This window comes from Hyperolius riggenbachi, chromosome 9 (assembly GCF_040937935.1).
Source record: "Hyperolius riggenbachi isolate aHypRig1 chromosome 9, aHypRig1.pri, whole genome shotgun sequence".
In the NCBI taxonomy this organism is placed as follows: Eukaryota; Metazoa; Chordata; class Amphibia; order Anura; family Hyperoliidae; genus Hyperolius; species Hyperolius riggenbachi.
This window is the reverse complement of record NC_090654.1, coordinates 114,908,706-114,936,157: the sequence shown is the minus strand read 5'-3', so window position 1 is coordinate 114,936,157 and position 27,452 is coordinate 114,908,706. Positions and strand designations below refer to the sequence as shown.

Sequence of the window (27,452 nt, the reverse complement as noted above, 5' to 3'; positions counted from 1 at the left end):
TCCCACCCTTACTTTTTTTCTGCTAGTTAGATCCCATATGTATGCTGCCATGGAGGCATATGGAAAACGGAAAATTGTTTACTCACCTAACGGTAATTTTCCTTTCCATGTGCATCCATGGCAGCATAGGGATTTCCCTCCCTTTCCTTTTGTTGACTTTTTGCTGTTCTTCGGTTCGGCTAGTCAATGAGAATGCTGCTCGCTAGAGGTCACTTTCTTTTATAGCTAAGGTCCTGTTAATTGGTAGGGGTGGGGCTTAACCCATATGTATGCTGCCATGGATGCACACGGAAAGGAAAATTACCGATAGGTGAGTATACAATTTTCCGTTTTTTAGCGGGAAGCCAATTAACTATCAGTCCTTTTTTGGGATGTGGGAGGAAACCGGAGTGCCTGGAGGAAATCCACAAAAACATACAAACTCCGTGTCCACTAATAAATTAATTGGGTAATGTGTGCACAGCTGTAAGGGTAATTTAAACAGTGTAGTCAAGCAGTTTGCAGGAAGGGTAAGTACATTTTATAATAAGACACAAAAAAAGAGAGAAAAGCCCCAATCATAACAGCACTAATCTGTACAGTGGAAAGAAGGGAATATTTTCGGAGTCAGAAATAATGACTTCTTAATGGGTTTATCGCTCAGGGGTGCTTGTTGTAAAGTAAAAGGCAAGTGATAGCTAGCTGCCAATCGTGTGCGACAGTGGAGGAAGGTCTGGGGTGCACCGTACAAACATACGCGCCAGAGAAGCAAAATGATCCGCTAGCTGCGTGGGAGCTGCTGGCCTGTTAGATGTAACGCACTGACTGCACTGCAGTGCACGCCTGTGTTATAGCAGCACACGGACGGAATAGCTGCCTTCATGTAACGTAAAGCAGTCGTCATAAATCACTTCGTGTCATATAGAGATTTGGTATGAATGACTGTGCTGCGCCCCCTGCTGGAACATCATGCGATGGTTCCGACCATGCCCGCCCTGTGACAGCCACATGACAGGAGGCGTTCACTTCCCTTAGCAGGTCACATGACGGCGCTGTAGAGAGGAAGTGGCAGGTGACGGGCAGTGCATGAAAGGCTGTCATGGCTTCTATTCTGGAGGAATACGAGGACTCGCTGTCCCGGGCGAACCTGCCGAGCCAGAGCCGTGTGCCGGGAGTACCGCTCTCTGGTGAGACGGAGACAAGATATATCGTATATCTGTAGTGTACGGGATACCCATCTGTGTATTGCTGCATCTACTGTAGTGTACGGGATACCTTATTGCTGCACCTACTGTAGTATACGGGTCCCCTCTGTATATTGCTGCACCTACTGCAGTGTAGGGGACACTGCTCTTTATATTGCTGCACCTACTGTAGTGTATAGGATACCCCTCTGTATATTGCTGCACCTACTGTAGTATACGGGACCCCTCTGTATATTGCTGCACCTACTGTAGTAGGGGACACAGCTCTTTATATTGCTGCACCTACTGTAGTGTACGGGATACCCCTCTGCATACAGCTGCACCTACAGTAGTTTATGGGATACCCCTCTGTATAGTACTGCACCTACTGTAGTGTACATGATACCCCTCTGTATATTGCTGCACCTACGTAGTGTACAGGATACCCCTCTGTATATTGCTGCACCTGCAGTGTACGATATACCCCTCTGTATACAGCTGCACCTACTGTGGTGTACAGCATACCCCTCTGTATATTGCTGCACCTACTGTGGTGTACAGGATACTCCCCTGTATATTGCTGCACCTACTGTAGTGTATGGGATACCCCTCTGTATATTGTTGCACGTACTGTAGTGTACGGGATACCCTCTGTATATTGCTGCATCTACTGTATTGTACAGGATACCCCTCAGTATATTGTTGCACCTACTGTAGTGTACGGGATACCCCTCTGTATATTGCTGAACCCACTGTAGTGTACGGGATACCCCTCTGTATACTTCTGCACCTACTGTAGTGTACAGGATACCCCTCTGTATACATCTGCACCTACTGTAGTGTACAGGATACCCCTCTGTATACATCTGCACCTACTGTAGTGTACAGGATACCCCTCTGTATATTGCTACACCTACTGTAGTGTACGGGATAGCAGTCTGTATATTGCTGCATCTACTGTATTGTACAGGATACCCCTCTGTATATTGCTGCACCTACTGTAGTGTACGGGGACCCATCTGTATATTGCTGCACCTACTGTAGTGTACAGGATACCCCTCTGTATATTGCTGCACCTACTGTAGTGTACGGGATACCCCTCTGTATATTGCTGCACCTACTGTAGTGTACGGGATACCCCTCTGCATATTGCTGAACCTACTGTAGTGTACGGGATACCTCTCTGTAAACATCTGCATCTACTGTAGTGTACGGGATACCCCTCTGTATATTGCTGCATCTACTGTAGTGTACAGGATACCCCTCTGTATACATCTGCACCTACTGTAGTGTACGGGATACCCCTCTGTATATTGCTGAACCTACTGTAGTGTACGGGATACCCCTCTGTGTATTGCTGCACTTACTGTAGTATACGGATACCCCTCTGTGTATTGCTGCACCAACAGTAGTATATGGGATACGCCTCTGTATATTGCTGCACCTACTGTAGTGTACGGGATACCCCTCTGTGTATTGCTGCACCTACTGTAGTGTACGGCGGGTATACCCCTATATTGCTGCACCTACTGTACTGTATGGGATACCCCTCTGTATATTGCTGCACCTATTGTAGTGTATGGGATAACCCTCTGTATAATGCTGCACCTACTGTAGTGTACGGGATACCCCTCTGTATAATGCTGCACCTACTGTAGTGTACGGGATACCCCTCTGTATATTGCTGCACCTACTGTAGTGTAAGGGATACCCCTCTGTATAATGCTGCACCTACTGTAGTGTAAGGGATACCCGACTGTATATTTCTGCACCTACTGTAGTGTACGGGATACCCCTCTGTGTATTGCTGCACCTACTGTAGTATACGGATACCCCTCTGTATATTGCAGCACCTACTGTAGTGTACGGTATACCCCTATAATGCTGCACTTACTGTAATGTATGGGATAACCATCTGTATAATGCTGCACCTACTGTAGTGTAAATGATACCCCTCTGTATATTTCTGCACCTACTGTAGTGTATGGGATAACCCCTCTGTATATTGCTGCACCTACTGTAGTGTACGGGAGACCCCTCTGTATATTGCTGCACCTACTGTAGTGTACGGGATAATCCTCTGTATATTGCTGCACATACTGTAGAGTAGGAGACACCCCTCTGTATATTGCTGCACCTACTGTACTGTAGGGTACACAGCTCTGTATATTGCTACACCTACTGTAGTGTATGGGATACCCTTCTATATATTGCTGCACCTACCGTAGTGTACGGGATACCCCTCTGCATACAGCTGCACCTACTGTAGTTTACGGGATACCCCTCTGTATAGTACTGCACCTACTGTAGTGTACATGATACCCCTCTGTATATTGCTGCACCTGCTGCAGTGTACAGTATACCCCTCTGTATACAGCTGCACCTATTGTAGTGTACGGGATACCCCTCTGTATATTGCTGCACCTACTCTAGTGTACGGGATACCCCTCTGTATATTGCTGCACCTACTGTAGTGTATGGGGACCCCACTGTATTTTGCGGCACCTATTGTAGTGTTAGGGATAACCCTCTGTATATTGCTGCACCTACTGTAGTGTACGGGATACCCCTCTGTATATTGCTGCACATACTTTAGTGTATGGGATACCCCTCTATATTTCTGAACCTACTGTAGTGTACAGGATATAATCTCTCTGTATATTGCTGCACCTACTGGAGTATACAGGATACCAAGGCTGTGGAGTCAGTACAAAAATTATCCGACTTTTCAGTTTATGAAACCACCAACTCCAGGTACCCAAAATGGCTCCTAATCCGACTCTGACTCCTTTGTCTAATACTTACCAGGGCTGTGTATTTGGTACAAAAATCATCCGACTCTGCCTCATAAGTTTATGAAGCCACCGACTACGACTCTGACCAGGCCTGTGTAGTCTGAGTCGAGCAATTTTGGGTACTTGGAGTCCGAGTCGGTGGTTTCATAAAATGAGGAGTCGGATGATTTTTGTACGGAGTCCACAGCCTTGACTCTGACTCCAGGTACCCAAAATTGCTCCGATTTCTTGACTCCAACTCCACAGCCCTGCAGGATACCGCTCTGTATATTGCTGCACCTACTGTAGTGTTATTGTTTAAGGAAATTAATATGGCAGCCGCCATATCCATCTCAGTTCCAGTTTACTTTAAGGCTTAGTTTACACTGAAAAACTATTATGTTATTGACTGGCATTTGCAAACTTCACTGTATAATCTTCTGAGATAGAAAACATCAGTCATTTTGGTAAATTGGCTATGAGGCTGCGAGGATTGTCCATCTTTTAACACATTTAATGGCTTCTACTTCTTTCAGGCTATGTCAATGCTCGTTTGGAAAAGGAAACTCCAATATTTAATAAACAGAGGATTGATTTCACCCCTCCAGAGAATATTAACAGCTTGGTGGTGTGCAGTAATCAGCTCTGCATGAGTTTGGGAAAAGACGCCGTTCTCAGGTACCAAAACAATTTGTGGAAATAATGTGAATGTCTGGGATTCCTTCTTCTCTGTCAGGAGAGAAATGGAAGCTGTGATTGGGGACATCGTTCTGAAGATGGTAATTACAGCTCCAATGTGTTTCTGACTCACTGCCTTGGAACAAGTGTGTAGTGTTTGAGCAGAACATTCTCCTAACATGCAAATCTCCACTGAACTAGTAAGGACTGGGGATTTGGCAATTACAAGCTTCTAGCTGCCAGTTAAGGCCATGTACAATCACAATTTCAATGAGTTTTTTGACGATCAGCTATCTTTAGTGCAATGCTGTGTCCATCATCTTTTCTTCTTGAGATCCCAAGTGGGCCCAATGTCCCAGCGAGTCCACCCTCTTCTGAGCTTGCACAAGGATGCCACCAGGTAATGCCCCAACTGGGTTTGTGAATTTTTGACCCAACATCTCTAGTTTTTGTTTTGTTTTTTCACTGAAGCATTTAGTCATGTCTCCAAACTAACTAGCTGCTTACTGGTTGATTGGGGGCTAATGGCTTTGATTTTCTAGATTTTTAACCCTTCTAGGTGGATTGGGATTTTCCTGTTAGGAGCATCTTTTTCTTCTCACTACAAGCATATAGCAGCCTATGTAGTGAGGGTTTCTAACCTGCATACATGTTCAAGGTTAGTGACTTAGAAACTGTTGTAGCCTTAGATCCTGTTTTGGGAGTCAAATAGCATTTTATGGAGGGAGTCAGCAGTGCCAGTCTCACTATCTCTCCTATGAAAGACTTTCTTTAAAGTTGTTTGCAGTTTCTTCCTACACACACTTAAAACCTATTTGTACAACGGTTTGTATTAGGTACATAAAGGTGTTTTTTTTTTTTTTTTGTTTTTTTTAAACTACCGGTATATTAAAACTTAAATCTTACCTTGTTAATAGTGCCTTAAGTTATTCATAAACACTGCTATAATGTAACCTTAACTGTAATGCAGCCCTCACAGTAACCTTAACTGAAGGGAACATATTTATTTCCTTTTAACGTGCACCTGAGATGAGCTGTGTGGGCCTATTTATACTTAGCTGGGGCTTCCTCCAGGCCCATGAGGTGCTTGGAGTCCCTCGCCAGCCACTCCGATCTCTCTGAAATCATTCCGGTAATTAGGCCAGCCGCGCTCTTCTGCATGAGGTGCGGCCGGGCCACGCATGTGAAGAAGCGCATGACTAGCCACATCTGGCAGGATTATTGGGAGGAAGACAGACAGAATAGAGAGGACAGTGAGGGACTCCAAGCACCTCATGGGGCTGGAGGAAACCCCAAGGTAAGTATAAATAGGCCCACACATGCCATCTCAGGTGTCCTTTAAACAATACAAGTTGCCTGGCTGTCCCCTGATCCTGTGTCTTCACTTTTAGCCATACACTCTGAACAAGCATGCAGATCATGTGCTCTGACTCAAGTCTGATTGGATTAGCTGCATGCTCATTTCAGAGGTGTGATTCAGACACTACTGATCCTAGAAGATCAACAGGACTGCTGGGTAACTGGTATTGTGTTAAAGTAGATCCAAGATTAATTTTTATTCATTGCATAATTGTGTTCCTTTCATATAGTCTATAGGGCTTTCCTCAAGCCAGATACTTTTTTTTGTTTGTTTTAATACTCTAATTCCCTATAAAGTAAACAAGCTCAGTCTGGGCAGTAGGAGGAGGAGGTGAAGGGGGGGGGGGGGGGGGAGTGAATTTTTCACAGGCTGAGGGGTGGAGATGCAGTTGCAGCTTACCTATGTGATGATGACAAACAGAACATGGCCGCTCTCATTGTATCACAGGAATAAATCATCATAAACTATTGAAGCTGTATGTAGCTAGATTTGCTGTGTAAACTATCTAAACTTTAGATAAGATATATAGACAAGTTACTTGTTATAGTTAGTTTTTCATCTCGGATCTGCTTAACCTCCCTGGCGGTATGGACGAGCTGAGTTCGTCCAGCAAAAACTTGCAAAAAACGTTAATGACGAGCTGAGCTCGTCCATGCCGACAGGGAGATTTCCTGTTTCTCTGCGCCGCCGGCTGCATTTTTTTCTCATCAGAGGGAATCCCCAGGATGGCTGGATGCCTGACTGCACGCTGTGGGTAGCGATCTGTGCTACCCACAGTGTGCAGAACAAGCATCCAGCCACCCTGGGGAATCCCTGGGCAGCCAGCGGGGCAGAGAATGTGCGGGGGATCCCCCTTGTATGCGGAGGCTGTGCTGGCGGGGAACCCCTTTCTATGGTGGCTGTGCGGGCAGGGGATCCCCCTCTGTGCGGGTGGGGGGATCCCCCTTCTATTGTGGCTGTTGCGGGCAGGGGATCCCCCTCTGTGCGGGTGGGGGGATCCCCCTTCTATTGTGGCTGTGCGGGTGGCCTATCCCCCTCTCCCCCCCCCCCCCCCCCCCCTCTAAACCCATTGAGTAAATAGATGTACTCACCCGATGGCTTTCTGCAGCGACGGCAGCAGCACTTCCTCCTCCATCTCCAAAGTCTCGGTCTCTGTACAGTTACATTATGAGGCTTGGTGACGTCACCAAGCCTCGTAATGTAACTGTACAGAGAACGAGACTTTGGAGATGGAGGAGGAAGTGCTGCTGCCGTCGCTGGAGAAAGCCATCGGGTGAGTACATCTATTTACTCAACGGGCTTAGAGGGGGGGGGGGGGGGGGGAGATCGGGAGGGAGGGGGAGGAGGGGGATAGGCCACCCGCCCAGCCGCAATAGAAGGGGGATCCCCCCCAACCGCACTGAGGGGGACCCCCCGCCCTGCCACAATAGAAGGGGGATCCCCCCACCTGCACTGAGAGGGATCCCCCGCCCAGCCACAATAGAAGGGGGATCCCCCCACCCGCACAGAGGTGGATCCCCTGCCCGGACAGCCACCATAGAAAAGGGTTCCTCCCGCCCGCACAGAGGGGGATCCCCCGCCAGCACAGCCTCCACATACAAGGGGGAACCCCCGCACATTCTCTGCCCCGCTGGCTGCCCAGGGATTCCCTAGGGTGTGCTTGTTCTGCACGCTGTGGGTAGCACAGATAGCTACCCACAGCGTGCTAGGAGGGGGGGGGGATCGGGAGGGGGACATCTGGCTACCTATAAATCTGGCTAAACACCTGGCTCACTATATACCTGGCTATACACCTGGCTAACTATACACCTGGCTGCACATCTGGCTAACTATACATCTGGCTGAACATCTTCTACCTATACATCTGGGTCTTATACTCACCATTGGCATGCTGATCCTTCGTCGCGTACCTCTGATAGCTTCCCCAGTGTCTTCTTCCATGTCCCTTGGTGGATTTTGCTTCTCCCTCGGCGATCACATGTCCCCCGTTGATCAGCGTTGATGACACCAGGGTCACACAGCGTCATCAACATCTTGCAGAAAACACTTTTTTTTTTTTTTTTTTTTTTAAATTGAATTCAATACAATAACCTGTATTGAATTCAATATAAAAAAAAATTGGTTGCAAAAAAAATGGTTGCAAATTATTGGAAATTAATTGAAACACTTTTTGCACGGAAATCCTGGGGAAACTGAACGCCAGGGTGGTTAAAAGGAAATTAATCTGGCAGCCTCTATAATCATTCTCACCTCATTCATTATTCATTAGGCTAATCCTTCCAAACTATGCTTGCCTGTGAGCATGAAGAAGTAGTGCCTTCTCAGATAAACAGTGCTGAGATTGACAGAGTAAGAGCAGGCAGGGCTAATAATTGCTTCAGACAGGGGTTCTTGCAGGAGGTGCTTGGTGAACTGCATAATATTTCCCCTTTCATTTATTTTTACACCATGATGGCTGAGACACACTTGCATGTTGCTGTGGGGATGTCAGCAGTGCATCCAGATATGCAAGGAAATCTACCTGCACAGTACTGTCTGACATATCCACTTGTGCACTGTGCAGCGGTGTGTTCTGTAAATGCACTGCTGCAAGCATTTTGAGCCACAGCGCTGCATTTAAAGGGGAACTGAAGAGAGGTATACGGAGGCTGCCATATTTATTTCCTTTTAAGCAATACCAGTTGCCTGGCAGCCCTGCTGATCCTCTGCCTCTAATACTATTAGCCATAGCCCCTGAACAAGCATGCAGCAGATCAGGTGTTTCAGATCTGACAAGACTAGCTGCATGCTTGTTTCTGGTGTTATTCAGATACTACTGCAGAGAGATAGACCAGCAGGGCTGCCAGGCAACTGGTATTCATTAAAGGGAAATAAATATGGCATCCTCTGTATACCTCTTACTTCAGTTCCCCTTTAATAGAATAGAATGAGGCCGGCAATGCTACACAGAGCCATGATGCAAAAGCTTTTGGCTGGGCAATGCAATTGGCATTGGCATTTCAGGGAGAGCTATTTCTTCGACTACTTCCCCCTCTGCCCACTACTCTGTAATGGCTCTGAAATGAATTGTTTATTGCTGCCTGTAAAATACTGCTGAAAAAGTGCTGATGCTGTATAAATGTGTGACAGACTGATAGCATTGTATTATTTTTCCTGAAAGTATTGTTCCGTTATGTTTTTTTTCCCCATTTTTTTTTTTTTTTTTTTTAGGATTGATTTAGTAAAAGCAGACCAGCCCAACCAAGTAGACCTGGGCCGTAAAGATGACTTCAAAGTCCACAAAATGTTTTTGGACCCCACAGGTAGTAATTGGCTTTGCTGTTTCATGTGATTCAAAAGAAATGAGCTAAGATTAGTTCCAGTGGTATCGCTTGACAAAATGATGAAACATTAATTGTTTATCGGTAGATTTAAGTGTTTTTCACTGGGGCTTTCCCCAGCATGCTGTAGTCCTTCCCTTCCATTCTGCTGCTGGGGAGTTCGCTGTCCGGTTGAGTTGAGGGCCACTGCCTGTTGCCGGGAGCATTTTGCGCAAGTGCAGTTAGTCTTATTGAACTGTGCATCTGCAGAATGGTCCTGGCTTTGGGAGCATGATCAGAGGGTGCGCATGGCCGGGGCTGCGCATGCACAGTAGTCCCCTGCCTGGCTGTGTTGAGAACATTACTGTGGCTAACAGCAGCACAACGGAGGGGACCGGGAGGACAATGAGGGAGCAGACTGACTACAGGGGGCTGGAGGAAGCCCCAGGTAAGAATAAATCCTTTTTTTAATTAGGTACACTTTTAGGGGCCTTTCACACCGGGACAGGGAGGTGCGGTATTTTTACCGTACCCCACCGCCGGTCAATGAAAGTCTATGGAGACTTTCATATGGCTCGGCGAGACAGAAGTGATGTTTTCGCAGGTCCAGAACTACCTTATAGCGTGTCTTCTCCGGCGATTTGCTTCGGCCCGGAAGTCATGTTTAGTCTATGGCAATGCAGGGATTCAAAAAAATTTTTTTACCAACGCAGCGTGCATTCGTGGAAGCATATTATTATAATACGCTTCCGTGCACTTCTGCATTCCCTGAAGCAGGAAGTGACCACAAGCGCGTGTTACTTCCTGCTTGACCCAGTGCCAGATGGGAAATACCACGTAGTAACGCGGCATTCCCCTAAGGCCTGTTTCAGGCAGTGCATCGGAAGCGACGCATCGCTGCCGCCAGTTTACAGTGTGAAACCGGCCTAAAGGCAACCCGTGATGTGTGGAGGCTGCCATATTTATTTCCTTTTAAACTATACCAGTTGCCTTGCAGCCCTGCTGATCTGCTTGGCTGCAGTAGTGTCTGAATAACACCTGAAACAAGCATGCAGCTAATCTTGTCAGATCTGAGGATAATGTCAGAAACGCCTTATCTGCTGCATGCTTGTTCAGGGTCTATGGCTAAAAGTATTAGAGGCATAGAATCTGTAGGACAGCCAAGCAACTGGTATTACTTGAAAGGAAACGTGGCAGCCTCCATAACCCTCTCTCTTAAGTTGTCCTTTAAACAATGCACATTGCCTGGCTGTCCTTCTGATTCAGTGCCTAATATTTTTAGCCATAGTCCCTGAGCAAGCATGCAGATCATGTATCTGATGAAAATCTGACCAGATTAGCTGCATGCTTGTTTTAAGTGTGTGATTCAGACACTACTGACCAGAAAGGTCAACAGGACAGCCAGGCAACTGGTGTTTGAATGGCAATAAATACAACTGCCTCCATATGCCTCTCACCTCAGGTTTATTTTCAAGAATACCAGAGCTGAGAATAAAGAATTATCTTTTATTCTACTAGGGCTTCTTCTAGCCCCCGTACCCTTGTACGTCCCTCATTGTCCTCCTCCTCACTCTAACAAGGATGCGCGCCGCCAAGCTAGCAAATGTGCAGTACTGTGCGACATGAGTGACTCGGCTGCTGTAGCGGGCCAAACAGCTGAGTAAGGAGGAGGTCAGCAAGGGACCTACAAGCTTACGGGAGCTGGAAGAAGCCCCAGATAAGAGGACAATCTTTAATTTCAGCTCTCGCATGGCATGTTATCACACCTTTCTTTCATACAAATCTTATAATAACAAATAGTACTGTTGTAAACCACACACCTATAAACCAAATGGCAATGCAAAACTTTTCAAATATCCAAACCATATATGGAGCCTTTTAGTAATACGATATTCAAATACATAACATTATGTAAAAAATATTTTAATGACCAAATAAAACCATTAGATCTACCAGTGAACTTAGTGCAGCAGTCATTCTGTATCTTTGCACCAAATAAATCCACAGCCCATATTTTAAAATGCCATCTTACATCTAAATACCATAGTTCATCATCTACAATAAGACTGCTCCTGGTTATGAATAACGAACAATTTGGATGCAAGACATAGCATTTTAAATGTTGGCTAAGGCTGCTTTCAGAGTGGGACGTTACAGGCGCACGTTAGAGCAGCCTGTAACGCAGCCCAACTCACAGTAATGAAAAATCAATGGGCTGTTCACAGTGCCCACGTTGCGTTACAGTGTAATGCATGTTGAATGAAAGTGCAGCATGCTGTGCGTTATAACGGTTTTAGCCGCGTTAGACTGTTTGCACATGCTCAGTAATGTGTTTTTTGTTTATTTACTCGTGCAGGAGAGGAGGAGGGGAGAGTCCACTATTGTGGCCAGCCACATGGCTAATATTCACTGCAGTGTAGTGATGGGAAGTTCGGCTCTTTTCAATGAATCGATTCATTGAAAAGAGCCGGACTTCCCATCCACTACTGTTCAGAATCGATTCATTGAAAAGAGCCGGACTTCCCATCACTAGGTTCAGTCCTGCTGCTCTGCCTCTGAATCGATTCTGAACAGTAGTGATGGGAAGTTCGGCTCTTTTCAATGGATTGATTCATTGAAAAGAGCCAGACTTCCCATCACCACTGCAGTGTTTACTTCTTGGAGCCGCCGCTTATTGGCTGGCGGGACCAGGAGTGTTCCGATCACGTGGTCTCCATAGTCATTTGCGGCTTTATATAGCGTCCACCTTTGCCACCAGCAAGCGTTGCGTTAGGGGACGTTATGCGACCTTAACATCCCCTGCAACGCAACATCTAAGTCTGAAAGTGTCCTTAATGTTATAATAATGTTGCTGTTTTTTTCCCAGAATGTTTTTGGTTCTCAATAATTTAATGCTATTTTTTTATTTTAGGGTCTCATCTTTTGGTTGCCCTGAACAGCGGCGAATGCTTCTACCTGAATCGTAATGCTCAGAAAGCCCGCTCCCTCTCACGATGGAAGGGACATATGATTGAAAGCATTGGCTGGAACAAGTTCCTAGGTAATGAAACCTCAACGGGTCCTATTCTGGTTGGGACTGCACAAGGCCAAATTTATGAAGCTGAAATCTCAACCAGTGAAGGCGGCCTTTTTGGAACCAACCCTGACCAGTACTTTCGTTACCTTCACACCTTGGAGGAAGAAAGTGGCTCAGTACCAGTCTGCTGCCTTGAAATTAACAAGGGATATGAAAACCGCTTCTGTATCATTGCAACAACCCAGAAAAGACTTTTCCAATTTGCTGCTAAAATAACTGAAGGCAGCGAACAAAATGGGTTTGCACCCCTTTTCAGTCAGCCTGCTGATGACCTTCCAAGTATCCAAGAATTTCCAGGTAACCTTGGCTACAGTGAAATTGCGTTTTATACTCAAAAACTCCGCAACTATCCTACATCTTTTGCTTGGATGATGGGAAATGGAGTGCTTTATGGCAACTTGGACTTCTCTCGCCCAGATTCTGTGCTGACGGATGTTCAGGTTTGGGAGTACCCATCTGCTGGTGATAAGCCAATGTCCATTGTGCTTACACAGTTCCATTTTCTACTACTGCTGCCTGACAGGATCAAAGCTATTTGCACTTTAAATGGTCAGGTTGTACTCGAAGATGTATTTACTGAAAAGTTTGGCCCACTGATAAAGATGGTGAAAGACCCTTTTATAGGACAAATCTGGATTCACACAGAAAGGGCCGTCTTTCGGTATCATGTGGAACGTGAACCAAGAGATGTCTGGAAGATGTACATGAATATGGGCAAATTCGATTTGGCTAAAGAGTTTTGTAAAGATCGTCCGGAATGCACGGATATGGTTTTAGCAAAAGAAGCTGAACACTGCTTTCAGAACAAGAAATACAAGGAGAGCGCCAAATGTTATGCTCTCACGCAAAATTACTTTGAAGAAATCGCACTTAAATTCATTGAAGCGAAACAAGAAGAGGCCCTGATGGAGTATTTGTTGAAGAAACTGTCCAACCTGAAACCTTCAGAGAAAATACAGGTTACTTTACTTACCACTTGGTTGACAGAGTTATATCTCAACCGCCTTGGGATGTTAGAAAGTGACACTTCAAAAAGAAGCCTCTACCTAAAAACTCGTGATGAGTTTAGAAGCTTTCTCAGTAGTCCTCGGAATAAAGAATGCCTTTTTAATAACCGTGCCTCTGTGTATGATCTCTTGGCCAGCCATGGCGACACAGAGAACATGGTATATTTTTCTGTTTTAATGCAAGACTATGAACGAGTTGTAGCCCATCATTGCCAGCATGATGATTATGATGACGCTCTCGGCGTATTAACAAAGCACAGAGATGAGAAACTGTTCTACAAATTCTCCCCAGTCTTGATGCAGCATATACCCAAAAAGGTGGTAGACTCTTGGATCATGATGGGAAAAAGGCTGGATCCAAAGAATCTTATCCCAGCTCTTGTGAATTACAGTCATAGTGCCGTTACTCACATAAATGAGGCCATCCGGTACATGGAATTTTGCGTTTTTGAACTTAAAGAAACTGAACAAGCCATCCATAACTATTTATTGTCTCTGTATGCTCAGTTTCGACCAGAATCCCTCCTTTCATACTTAGAAATAGCTGGCACCAACCCGAACACAATTCACTATGACCTGAAATATGCTCTACGTCTATGTGCAGAACATGGGCACCACCGTGCTTGTGTGCATGTCTACAAGGTTATGGAGCTGTATGAAGAAGCCGTGGATCTAGCTTTAAAGGTATGCTATGATTATCTTCAAGTAAAATGTTAATCTGTAAGCTACTGCTTTAAACTGAGGTAAAGAAAAAAGTGCCCCTTGGGAGAGGGAATCTGGATCCTAAAGAGGCTTCCCTTGTCCTCCACAGCCTGAAAAGACTCCAAATGCTGGAATCCCCTACCCCGCCCAAGACAACCCCCCCCCCCCACGCAAATCAACTCACCCTCTTGGCCAACCATCTCTTTGAAGACTCTACCACCCCGCCTGCCGCATGACGTCACACGTGCCGCTCCATTGTCCCTCCGCCTCTCTGCATTGTCAGACTCATGTCTGCAGCCTGGCCCAGCACGGTCACCCAAGGGGACCGGTTTCCGATCCCCAACTGATGACTTTGCTCAAAGGTGTATACGCACCATAAGTCCATACTGGGGGACCAGTTAACTTGTCAGTATGGTTTTTGGTTGTGGTAGGAAAATGGAGTGCCTGGAGGAAGCCCACACAAACGCTGACTGGGAGAACATTCAATCTCCATGCAGATAGTTTTGGCTGAAGTTTGAGCCCGAGACCCTAGTGCTGCAAGGCAAGTGTGCTATGCATGCCACTGTGGCTTCTACTGCACCTTAGTCTGTTGTCTCCAAATCAATAAATTCTGCCTAGTAGGGTATCATTAAATGATACCAGAGGCGAAAAATATAGGAGAAACGGAGCTGGCATGTATGGTGAGCCGTCCTGAGGCCCAACGCCCCCCCCCCCCCTCCCCCATATTCTCCTTTCTGCCCTCCGATGCTTCTAATTGCCCTCCAGCACCCTCTTCCAGTTGCCTGGGTCAGCCATCACTGCACCTGTGCTGGCCCGGCTGCACATGGCCTGTAGTGCTCTGCGCATGACGTAATCGTGACATCACGCGCATGCACAGAGTGCTCCCTGTTGCGTGCTTTGGGATGTGTACAGCCGGGCCAGCGCAGGCGCAGTGATGCCTGACTTTGGCAACCCGGAGGAGGGTGTTGGAGGGCAATTCGCAGATTCGGATGGGCAGAAAGAAGAACGTGGGAAGGGTGGGCCTCAGGATGGCTCGATGTATATGCCAGCTCTCCTTGTTTTTCCTATATTTTTCACCTCTGGTATCCTTTAACCTTTTGGGGACCGCTGATAGTAAATCCTACGCCACCTGCCATTTTTGCTCTTGATGCGATCGTGCGCACCCGAGAGGGGAGATTAAGCTGTCATATGATGGCTGACCTCTCCCCTCAGTGATCATAAGCCATCACGATTGGCTCCTGAGCACGTGATCACTACGATTGCCAGCGGATCGTAGTGATCACTATTAAAGCAGCGGCGGTAGGAGGGGAAGAAGAGGATCCACTTCCCTCCCTGACGTTCCCCTGGCGATCATTGCTCCCCTCCTCTCTGGCCGGCATCTCTGCTCTCTCTGACGTAAGTGTCAGGTCCTGGCTTGGAGATGTCATCAAGCTGCGACCCGGAACTTAACTGCAGTGCGAGCAAGAATACCAGCCAGAGCGGAGGGGGCTAGAGCTGCTCATCGCTGGAGCCTGGGAGGTGAGTAAAGGCTGCTGGCATGGCGGGGGACATCTGGCCACACCATGCCCAGCTAGCCCTACCAGGGATCCGGCTGCCTGCCCCCCCCCCCCCCCCCATGTAAAATGGCTTGGTCCATAAGGGGGGGTTAGGCAGCCGGTCCCCAAAGGGTTAAGATAAGCATAAATGCTATAATGCCTACACAATCAACAAAATCCTTTCACCTCAGTCTGTGTATTTTGATTCATGTGTACTGTAACCTAAACTGTAATACCTGGTACACGCCATGCAATTTCCTATCAGATTAGTTGAATCAATTATTTCTGCTAGGTCCGATCTGATTTCCTGTGACAGAATTTAGTGGTTTTCTTTTTGTTTGCTTGTAAACTATAAAAAGTAGGTTTGTAAACGTTGTTAAAAGTTTCTTTGCTCTTTTTATTGCAAGTAATCACATGGATTTTTTTTGTCTACTTGCAGGTAGATGTGGATCTGGCAAAGACGTGTGCAGACCTGCCAGCATATGATGAGGAACTGAATAAGAAATTGTGGCTAAAGATTGCCCGTCATGTAGTGCAGGAAGAGAAGGATGTGAAGAAAGCAATGGTCTGTCTGTCCAGCTGTAATCTTCTTAAAATAGAAGATATTTTGCCATTCTTCCCTGACTTTGTGACTATTGACCACTTCAAGGAAGCCATCTGTAACTCTCTTCAAGCTTACAACCAGCATATTGAGGAGCTGAAGCAAGAAATGGAAGATGCCACACTGAGCGCAAAACGCATTCGGGAAGACATGCAGGAGATGAGGAATAAGTATGGCTCAGTGGACCCGCAGGATAAGTGCACTTCCTGTGACTTTCCACTGTTGAACCGCCCTTTCTATCTTTTCCTTTGTGGTCACATGTTCCATTATGACTGCCTCATGCAGACAGTTGTCCCCAACTTGCTTGCTTACAAACAGAAGGAACTAGATGACTTGCAAAAGAAGCTGGCAGCTGCGGTCCAGCCTTCCAAAAGCCGCTCCCTTGCCAAGGAGGAGGACAGTATAAGTCTTGGCAAAGGACAACCAAGTCGTGAGCAGATCAAGGCAGACATTGATGACATTGTGGCAGCTGAATGCCCGTACTGTGGAGAACTTATGATTCGATCAATTGACAAGCCTTTCATAGATCCACAGAAATTTAAAGAGGAAATGAACAGCTGGCTGTAGGTTTGCCAGCTTTTAAAAATTTTCATGAAACCACATGAAATAAGGTTGGCGCACTTAAATTGTATCTGTAGAGAAGAAAAAGAGTAGTGGGTTGGCACACGGAAGCAAACACACGTGGATCAGACGACTCAGATTGCGGTGTGCAGACTGTCGGCATGCTCTGAACCAAGGCAGTATATTGCAACTAGAAGGCACAGTGAAAAGCTCGGCACTGCTAACCTTGATTTATTGCTGGTGCACTTGCATACAATTTTTGTCAATAAAAGTTTATCTTGCATAACACAAGTGACATTCAAGATAATACTTATCGTGTGAAAGATGGAGGGGATCTGGGTTGGGCAGTGGGTGCCGTCTGGTACACGGCCTGATGACCATTTTGCTTTAAAGAGACTCTGTAACATTCAAAAGATCCCCTGGGGGGTACTCACCTCGGGTGGGGGAAGCCTCCGGATCCTAATGAGGCTTCCCACGCCGTCCTCTGTCCCACGGGGGTCTCTCCGCAGCCCTCCGAACAGCCGGCGACTGTGCCGACTGTCATTTCAATATTTACCTTTGCTGGCTCCAGCGGGGGCGCTGTGGCGGCTTTCCATTCCGAACTACACGGAAATACCCGATCTCATTCGGGTCCGCTCTACTGCGCAGGCGCAGGAAACTTGCGCCTGCGCAGTAGAGCGGACCCGACGGCGATCGGGTGTTTCCGTGTAGTTCGGAGCCGACAGCCGTCAGAGCGCCTGCGCAGGAGCCAGGAAGGTAAATATTGACGTCACCGCTGCCCGGACTCCACGGAGGGCTGCAGCGAGACCCCTGACGGATGGAGGACGGCGTGGGAAGCCTCATTAGGATCCGGAGGCTTCCCCCACCCGAGGTGAGTACCCCCCAGGGGATCTTTTTATGTTACAGTTCCTCTTTAATAGTTTTTTCTGAGGCTTGGATGTGCACATCCAAGGCCATGCACCAGACGGCACCCACTGGCCACCCCACAACCCCTCCATCTTGCACACGATAAGTATTATCTTGAATGTCATTTTGTGTTATGCAAGAATTGAATGCAAGTGCATCAGCAATAAATCAACATGAGCAGTGCCGAGCTGTTCACTGTGTCTTCTTTTTGTTGCAGTATCTGTAGGGAAGAAAGTGCCCAAGGCTGAAGCCTCTTGATAATCCAAAGGATTCCCCCCCCCCCCCCCCGATTTGGCACTGGGATCCTCCAAACATATTTCACAAGGGCTTTTCGAATAGGTTCATGTAGCTGCACTCCCATTCTTGTACAAGCACAGCCACTGCACAAGCGCAAGATGGCTCAATTCCTCTGCACATGAATGAATGTGAAAACTGGATCCTTTCACCTTTTAGTACATCTGCCCCATTGCATCCTGTGTTTAGGAATGATTCCTGCACTCTATTGGTGGGTATATTTGTGCCTGGCAATTGGTCACCAGTCACACCTCACCAAGGCTCCTGATTGGCTGTGCACTGCTGACTGAATATTGGCTGCTATAACACTTTTTTTTTTTTTTTGCATCTCACAGTCTGTTATGTGCATTAGGCATGCTGTATGATAATGAAATACAAAATGAATGGGTGAAAATGCCTTACTAAAAGATCTATCCATGAGCTTGTGTTAACTGATTAGAGGGGGGAAAAAATTATGCCATTAAGGACGTTTGTTATAGGTTTGTGATTTCTCTTCATAGGTTATGTTTGTGAAACAACTAATGCCATGTTTCAGAAAGAAAAGATTTACCATGTGCCAGAGGGGCGGTTCCTGTGTTTTTTTGTTTTTTTGTTTTTTTGTTTTTTGTTTCTGTTTGCTTCTTTTTACGTTTCATCTTCTAGGAAGATTGTGGTTGTAGAACTTTCTTCCTAGAATAATTTAAAATGTAACCCTATCTGTAATGCAAAAATAAAGGAAACCCAAGGTGAGAAACATGGAGACTGACATTTATGTTCTTTTAAACAATACCAGTTGCCTGGCTGTCCTGCTGATCCTCTGCCTCTAATAGTTTTAGCTGCAAACTGTGTACTAGCATGCAGATAAAGGTGCCAATACACCTAACGATTTTCCCGCCGATATACGGACGATTCGATCACAGTGATCAAATCGGCTGTGAAATCGCCGCGCACACCGCTGACAGAACGATCGATTTCCGTCTGAAATCGATCGTTCCCGACGATCCGTCCATGCGGAAGATTTTTCTCGGCGGGTCGGGAGTGCGTCGATAGCGGCGTTCGAATGACCGACGCAATACAGCGGGTATACATTACCTGTTCCGGCCGGCGCGAGTCCCCGCTGTCACTGCTGTCTTCTTCGCTCTGGTCTCGTCTGGTCTCGTCTGGCATGCTTCACTTCTTCCTGTCCGGCAGGAAGTTTAAACAGTAGAGGGCGCTCTACTGTCTAAACTTCCTGCCAGGCAGGAAGAAGTAAAGCATGCCGGAGACCAGAGCAGAGAAGAAGACAGCAGTGACAGCGGGAACTCGCGCCGGTGGAGCAGGTAATGAATGCGGGGGGGAGGGGAGCGGCGGCACCACCACCCACCCACCACCAGCCACCACAAATCGGTTCACAATCTGTTTGCAGTAAAGGTAGCCATACGATCCCTCTCTGATCAGATTCGTTCATGGAGGGATCTATCTGATGGCAAATCGACCAGTGTATGGCCACCTTAAGAGTTTTCTGACGAGATTTGCTGCATGCTTGTTTCATATGTGTGATTTGATATATGAAAGGTCAGCAGGATACCAGGCAACTGGTATTGTTTAAAAGGAAATAAATATGGCAGCCTTCATATGTCTTTCACTAGGGTTCTTTTTAAAGTGAAAAAAAACAAGAGTTTCACTTTACTTGGTGCTTTGACTAGCCTCCTGCAGCCACCTTGTGCCTGTGGCGTGCCGAACCGATCCTCCATTCCCACGCCGCAGCTTACTTTCTGGAGATCAGTTGGCGGTCCACTGCGCCTGTGTGGGCCTTAGTTGACAAAAACGAAAGTAAGTCGCGGTGGGGGAATGGAGGATCGGTTTGGCACACCGCATGCACAGGACAGCTGCGGGGGGCATGTTGAAGCCCCAGGTAAGGGAAACTCCTGCATTTTTTTGTTCAGTTAAGGATCTCAAAAGTCAGCAGATGCTTGCTTCTTCACATACAGCCTTTCTACACTTCAGCCTCAGCACCTTTATTTATCAAATGAAGTGATAATTTCAGCTGACAGTTTACCTACAATGGCTATACAGACATTTCTGTTGAATTCTTCCTTGCAACTATATACTGTCTCATAAAGAGGTAAGGAGAGAGGACAAGGTTTCCCGCAGGCAGATGCAAGAAATATAATAGTAGTCAGCCAATAGTTTTCCAAGCCAGGTGGCTACTGCCGAAGAGGTGCCAATGTCAGGGTTACTGGTGCATGCCGTTTAGTAGAAAATCACCGGAAGCAAACATAAACATTGGTTTCAAGTGATGAAAATGTACTGTGTGCGGAATCTTTATACTGAAGACTGAAGCTGGCCATACATGAAGAGAGATGATCATGCCTCCCAAATGTTTGAGATAAGAGGGACACTTTAAGACACGTCCCTGCCACACCTCTAACCATGGACTTGCCACACCTCTCGCCACGCAGATCATAAAGAATTCAGAAGCAAAAGATGTAGTTTTATCATTCAAACCATCTGGTCCTTTCTGTCATAATAATCAGGTTTTCTTTATTTTAACATTTGAAAATAGGAAATACATCAATTGATTTAAATGAATTAAGAATAACATTTAGAGTCAGTTAAAGGGATCCCGAGGTGAGAGGGCTATGGAGGCTGCCATATTTTTATTTCCTTCTTAGCAATGCCAGTTGCCTGGCAGCCCTGGTGATCTTCTGGCATAAGTAATGTCAAACCCTGGAGCAAGCATATGGCTTATCCAGTAAAAGCTGAGTCAGAGCACCTGATCTGCTGCATGCTTGTTCAGGGTCTATGGCTAAAAGTATTAGATAAACAGGTCTAGGAGGATGCGTGCAGGAACAAAGGGCTCTGCTTGATAATGAAATGGTGGCGGTGGATAACAAAATCTCAATAACGAAAAACATTGTTCACAAAATTGGTTTCCAATAAATATCGTTTTAAAACAGACAGAGGTTGATAACGAAAATATTAACGTTAAAAATTCAACAATACAGCTTAACCCAACCCTACTCTCACACAGATCCCTCCCCTGGTGGTGCCTAAACTTAACCACCCCCCTGATGGTGCCTAACCCTAACCACTCCCCTGGTGGTGCCTAACCCTAACCACTCCCCTGGTGGAGCCTTACCTAACCACCCACCCCGAGTGGTGCCTAACCACCCCCCTGGTGGTGCCTTAACTAACCACCCACCCCCTGAGTGCTGCCTAACCACTCCCCCTGCTGAAACACCCTTTTACACATAGAAACAATATTTTTGATAACGTAAAATCTGTTCATGCAAACAAAATGACAAAAACTATAATGTTGCAAGCTTCAAAAAGATAACATACTTCAAAAACTTTAATGTTCTAATGTTGTTAACGATATTTATCGGGCGCCATTTTTTCTGCTTTTTTTTCGCTGTATTAATGATAATTGCATTTGTGTCTGGCAGTGTCCTTTTCATCCACTAGCCGCCGGCGCTCTTTGTTCCTGCTACCAGGCGGAGTGTCAGGGAACTGCTATTGTTTAAAAGAAAATAAATATGGCAGCCTCCATATCCCTCTCACCTTGTGTTCCCTTTAAAGTTTACTGTAGCTGAATTGGTTATACATTGTATATTTATACAGGCGTATGGGAGACTTGGGCACAGGATACAGCCGGTATGGCTTATCCTGCTCCTGCACAATTCCCCCTCCAGGTCGACGTGGATGGTGGGGAATGATGTAATTCGGCTTCCAGCTATTGCTGGCAGACGAATTACAGTGTTTGTAAAAGTAACTTCAGCGCCATCTTCTGACAGCGCCGAAATTACTCGCCGTGCACCGCTAGAGCTGGAATTCCTATTACGCGCTATTGTGGCATCGGCTGCACCCAAATCTCCTGCACTGGATTCGACGTGTTCGTTTATACAAACGCATTTTCTGGGAACTGAGGACTAAGTTTACTATATCCAGAGGTCTTGAAATGGGGACAAATAAGGAAGAAAGAGGGACAGAGAGACTTGGTTCCAAAAGAGGAACAGATGGGAGCTATGTATAATGGCTTGCACAGAACAATAACTTAAAGGGAACCTAAATTGACGGGGAAAAAAAGGTTTTACTTACCTGGGGCTTCTACTAGCCCCTTGCAGCCGCCCTGTACCCGCACCGTAACTGAGCAATCCTCCAGTCCCTGCAGTGCCACACTTTCAGCTGGGCGAGTCGATGGCCACTGTGCATATACGGCCACGCACATTGTTGATAATGCTCCCGTTGCCGGGAACATTCTGTGCATGTGTAGTAGATATTTCCCCATATTGTGCATGCGCAAAGTGCTCCCATACACAGGAGCGCAATCAGGAGGCATGCGGACCGGGGCTGCGCATCCATATGAAAGAGGGGTGCTGCAAGGGACTGGAGGATTGCGGAGTGACGACATGGACACAGGGCAGTTGCAGTGGGCTGTAGAAGCCCCAAGTAAGTTAAACTTTTTTTTTTAAGATTTAGGTTCACTTTAAATAGACTTGTGTGAAAGTTATTTGTTACAGTGGATATTTGAAACACCATCCATAACTTTAGCAATATGAGTACGTAGCCGAACTGAAGATCATAATAAAACAGTTTTTCATTTACCTGGGGCTTCTGCCAGCCCCGTGCTGCCTTCCGTCCCACGCTGTTGCTCTGCGATCTTCCGTTCTCCTGCTGCCAGCTAGTTTCACATGCACCCTGAGCCACACATAGCTTTCTTTGCGTTCCCTCCCACGATAGCATCCCGTGCTATTAGCGCAGGACCATATTGCAGGCTGGAACGTGGTAAAAACTACGTGTGGCTTGGGGCGTGCAGGCGAAGTTGCCGTAAACTTACAAGTCGATGGTAATGAATCTAGCTGGTGGCAGGAGAACGGAGTATTGCAGAGCACGACGGGATGCGAAGGCTGCACGCGGCTGGCAGAAGCCCAAGGTGAGTGAAACAGTTTGTTTTATTACATTCTTCAGTTCTGTTTTAACTGCTCCATATCCCATCTACATAGATGATTCCAAGTGTATTCATGTAAAAAGGGTGCCATTGTCATTTGGGTGCCAGGAATACCGGAGCAGCAAGTAAAATAACTTAGGCTCTATGTAATTACAATTGTAAAATATTTGATATTTTACTGTATCCTAACGACTCCATTCTCACTTGAACCCTACTTTATGATCCTTAAACGAACCCCCCCCCCCCAATCGCCTTTGTTGTCGAATATCGGACACCAGGGAAATATAGGCACCGCTATTAATAACTGTGTTAATGGCAGCAAATAGCAGCTATAACTGGAAATAAATACGGTAACAGGCGCTGGGGCTACCCATATTCAAACTGCGGCTACAAATCATGGCGATTACCATGAGTGCCTATGGTTGCACCCTAACTTCCCTGGGGCTTCAGACACCTAAATTATCTGCATCTATTCCAAATATCACCTTCACTTCCCTCCATGTATGGGCAGAGTTAAAGCAGCGTACTTAACCAGTTTCAGATGCGCTCTGTTGAAATCTACACTCAGCTGTCAGATGACAGCTGAGCTCTGTGCTCCTGACCCTGTGATAACTGAGCCACTCACAGTGATCACTGAGTAAAAAAGTAGAGAAAAAAGGCTTTGATCCTTAAGGGGCCAGAGCCACGCTATCCGGAATCTGTTAAAGAAAAAATAACTGGTCCCGAAATTGTCCTGCCCTTCATGAAGCTGAGATTGCAGACAAATACCAGTTGTGGTTTAGTGCAGACGTCCTGCATGTAAACAAGTGGGCACCTGAAAGCATGCAACATCCATTATGAAAACAAAATCACCAATGCTGGATATTTTCATTATTGATCAGGACTAATCTAAAAACGCTGAAGCTAAATAAATACAGTAATTTATAGCAGAAGTATGCCAATATTTAATGCCCACTAAGGGGGAGGCTGCATTTTTTTCAGCTTCTAAACCCGCTTTACTGCTTTTATTTGAACGAAGCTGCTACGGTAATCCTCTTCTGCAAGATGTCTTCTGGCTAGAGAAGTCTGATCTCAGCATCCATAGCCACGCCCCCTCCATTCTTCCTGACTATAAATCAGCATCACCATTGGAGAATAGACCGATTTATAACCATATGGGTTGCCCATGGCACACCACCGCCAATAAAGATTACTACAATCCTTGCTTTTTTTGTTTTTCAGTTGTGCCATTTCTGTCTTTCTCTACTTAAATAATTAGTAAATCTAAGAAAGAAAATACTGTCCTATAATTAATTGCATCATTGAAATAATTAAATTGTGGTTATTCATGAGTTTTTATTCTAATCTGTGCAAGGGTAGTCAGGTCCACACAACCATTTATAGGGAACTTATCATTACAATACTCAAACCTATTAAAGGCACCTTCCCCTAAGGGTGGTTCATAAATAATGTGGACGTATAGAGGGGCAGCAAGCATTCACTTACCTACAGGGGACGGCTCCATAGCCCCCCACCTGTATGTGTTCTCTTTCCCAGTACTATAGAACCGCAGTTTAAAGTACCCTCTGTGATGTTGCATGGCAGCTACAATCCTTACCGGAAGATGTAGTCCATAAATGTGAATACTCCGACTGGTAGTCTGATCCCACCCAGTCTGATACTCCCTCCTCACCCAGCAGCACCCAGTGTCCTTCCACACCCAGTAGCACCCAATGTGATTCTCACTCCCAACCTAATAGCACGCAATGTGAGTCTCTCCCTATCTAGCCGCACCCAGTATGTGTCTCTCCTTCTCTCCCCTCCTACTTTGTGACCCTCCCCTCACCATAAACATTCAAGTCAGGTGTGGTTGTTTGGGGGGTGGTTGATGACAGTGGGCCTTGGGTAGTGAAAATAAAAAAAATAATAAAAAAAATAAATATAAATATATATATATATATATTATATAATTTGGCCCTTGACTTGGTCTTAGTTTTTATTTTCGCTGCCTATTTGAGTTTGACACCCCTGCTTCAGGCAGAGGTCACACTTGTCGGCTTTCGTGTGCATTTTCTGCACAGAAATGCTGAATTTTACTGAGAACTCAGAATCAGAATTTATTTCGCCAAGTACAACGGTGGGTTGTACCCGGAATTGGTTTTGGCGCATACAGGGTCGTTGATGAAAAACAAGAAAATAGCACGGTTAAGCATGGTACAAACGTAGACATTGGACAAGCATACATAGGACAACATTACAGTTTGTGCGTACATTTAAGCAGAGCGTCGTATACAGGTAAGCATGGTACATACGTATAAACAATAAAAGCAAAAACAAAAGCAAAAAAACAGAGCATTACAGCATACACGTACGATTAACGTAATACAACATAGCAACATACACTGATAGCAGGAACAGAAAAAGAGAGTGGGACTGGAGGAGCAGCCTGAGAGCTGATATGAGCGCTGCCATTTTCGGCACTGGACGCTACACAGCGACACGCTCCCAACTAGACAGGTGCTACCGATTGTCCGCGAAAAGTAGAAAGGAAGCTGAGGGGGATCTTGATGGAGGCAGACGGCAGAGTTCACTTGAGCCAGGTTGCTCGAGGAGAAGCGCTCCTAATTTCAAAGTCCGCACGGCTGGGTAATGAGGGTGCAGACGCAGTGGGGGTCCTGTGGTGCCAGGGGGCACCCTTACTAGGCAGCAGTGGTGGACGTGGGGCCTGGGGCCACCCTGGCTGGGCAGCAGGGGTGGCCATGAGGCCGGGGGGCACCCCGGCTGGGCGGCATTGGTGGACATAGGGCCAGGGGGGCACCCTGGCTGGGCAGCAGTGGTGGACATGAGGCTGGGGGGGGGCACCTTGGCTGGGCAGCAATGGTGGACATAGTGCCGGGGGGGAGCACCCTGGCTGGGCAGCAGTGATGGACAGGCCAGGGGCAGCATACCTTCTCTGTGGCTGCGATGGGGCAGCCATAGGCCCTCCATTGACATGGTGGCAGCGTGGTCGTTCCCCTGGTGACTGGGGGAGCCGCTGCAGTCAGGCCTCCTCTGCATGTGGAGGGTGTCCCTTGTTCTCCTGCTGGTCCCTGGGCGACCTGGTGGTGGAGGGGGACCGGCAACCCCAGCAATCCTTCCTGAGCTGCATATGTCGGGGGCAGCCGCCCGGTGATGGGGAGGTCTCTGGTGGCCCTGGACGGCTGGTAGAGGCAGCGGGAGCACGTGGCTGGTGATGGCAGCAGGAGCACGTGGCGGCCTCTTCCCAGGCGGCAGCCCTTCAGCCATTCAAGATCGGCCGTGGGCAGTGTGGAGCCGCCGCTGCCCCTCTCTGTGTGGTCCCCAGTAGGAGAGGCGGAACATGCGCAGTGTGAAGGTGGCACTGCTTGCGGCGTCCCCTGGCTCCAGAGCGTCCCGGGTCCCCTTGCAGCAGTGACTCCCCGGACGGCGATCCCCACCCGCTACCTCCCGCAGCCCACGAGGCTCCTCCGTGGCCCCTGCATCATTACCAGGTGGGTGGAGGTGGTCGGGAGGTCGCCAGAGGGGGAGTTAGGGGAGAGAGAGAGAAGAAGACCGGAGCCCTGTGGCCGTGGCGTCCTCACCCGGCGCCATCTTGCTGTGTATTATATTGGCAACTCATGTTAATCAGTGGGCTAGGTCACACTTGAATGCAGATTTTGCGCGGAAAACAAAACTGACATCCTGCACAATTTGTCCGTTTTGCTCTATTAATTACATCAGCTGCTGTAAGGCGGGGGTCACACTTGTCTTTCAGTTTTCGGAAGAGTGTAGAAAACTGAAAGACAAGTGTGACCCCCTGCCTCAGAGAAATGCAACATGGTCAGTAACACACATGCCAACCACCATACAGTACGTCGCCACTTTTTCCTCGCACTTAATTACAGCTTGCGTTTTGTTTTTAATTATTTTACAGGAATTGCCATCTTGCTAGTGATATCAGTATAGTGCACAGAAACAGGAAATTTGCAGCAACTTGGCCTACTGCACAGTCACCTCACTCTGTAATCTGTAACTGTTAAAATTCCTGTCTTGTTAAAATAAAAAGTGATGTAAACTTATTTATGCTACACAAATCATTTTGTAACTTGAAGAGGAACTTTAACCAAGGATTGAACTTCACTCCAATCAGTAGCTGATACCCCTTTTCCACCAGAAATCTTTACCTTTTCTCGAATAGATCATTTATGGAGGTCTGTATGGCTGATATTTATTTATTTAAGTATTTATATAGCGCCAACATATTACGCAGCGCTGTACAGAGTATATATTGTCTCTTCACTAACTGTCCCTCAGAGGGGCTCATAATCTAGTCCCTACCATAGTCATATGTCTATGTCTATATTGTGTAGTGCATGTATCATACTCTAGGGCCAATTTAGGGGGAAGCCAATGAACTTATCTGTATGTTTTTGGAATGTGGGAGGAAACCTGAGTGCCCGGAGGAAACCCACGCAGACACTGGGAGAACATACAAACTCCTTGCAGATGTTGACCTTGCTGGGATTCGAACCAGGAACCCAGCGCTGCAAGGCGAGAGTGCTAACCACTATGCCACCCTGCTGATATTGTGGTTTAATCCCTCCCACAGTC

At 46.7% G+C, this 27,452-nt stretch overlaps 1 protein-coding gene across 1 annotated transcript; it reads left to right on the top strand.

The window, feature by feature from the left end:
* The first annotated feature begins 1,037 nt into the window (after positions 1–1,037).
* Positions 1,038–26,919, top strand: VPS18 (VPS18 core subunit of CORVET and HOPS complexes). Its single transcript, XM_068253376.1, has 6 exons — positions 1,038–1,166; positions 4,474–4,615; positions 9,186–9,277; positions 12,186–14,041; positions 16,034–16,806; positions 26,776–26,919. The coding sequence occupies exons 1-5, from the start codon at positions 1,079–1,081 to the stop codon at positions 16,760–16,762; spliced, it is 2,907 nt and encodes a 968-aa protein (XP_068109477.1). The 5' UTR covers positions 1,038–1,078; the 3' UTR covers positions 16,763–16,806; positions 26,776–26,919.
* The last annotated feature ends 533 nt before the right edge of the window (positions 26,920–27,452 follow it).

Excerpts from the sequence above, each read along its gene's own strand:
- VPS18 (XM_068253376.1), top strand. The coding sequence starts at position 1,079 with ATGGCTTCTATTCTGGAGGAATACGAGGACTCGCTGTCCCGGGCGAAC. Across the intron at positions 4,616-9,185 it reads GGAAAAGACGCCGTTCTCAG|GATTGATTTAGTAAAAGCAG; the intron begins GTACCAAAACAA and ends TTTTTTTTTTAG. Across the intron at positions 9,278-12,185 it reads AATGTTTTTGGACCCCACAG|GGTCTCATCTTTTGGTTGCC; the intron begins GTAGTAATTGGC and ends TTTTTATTTTAG.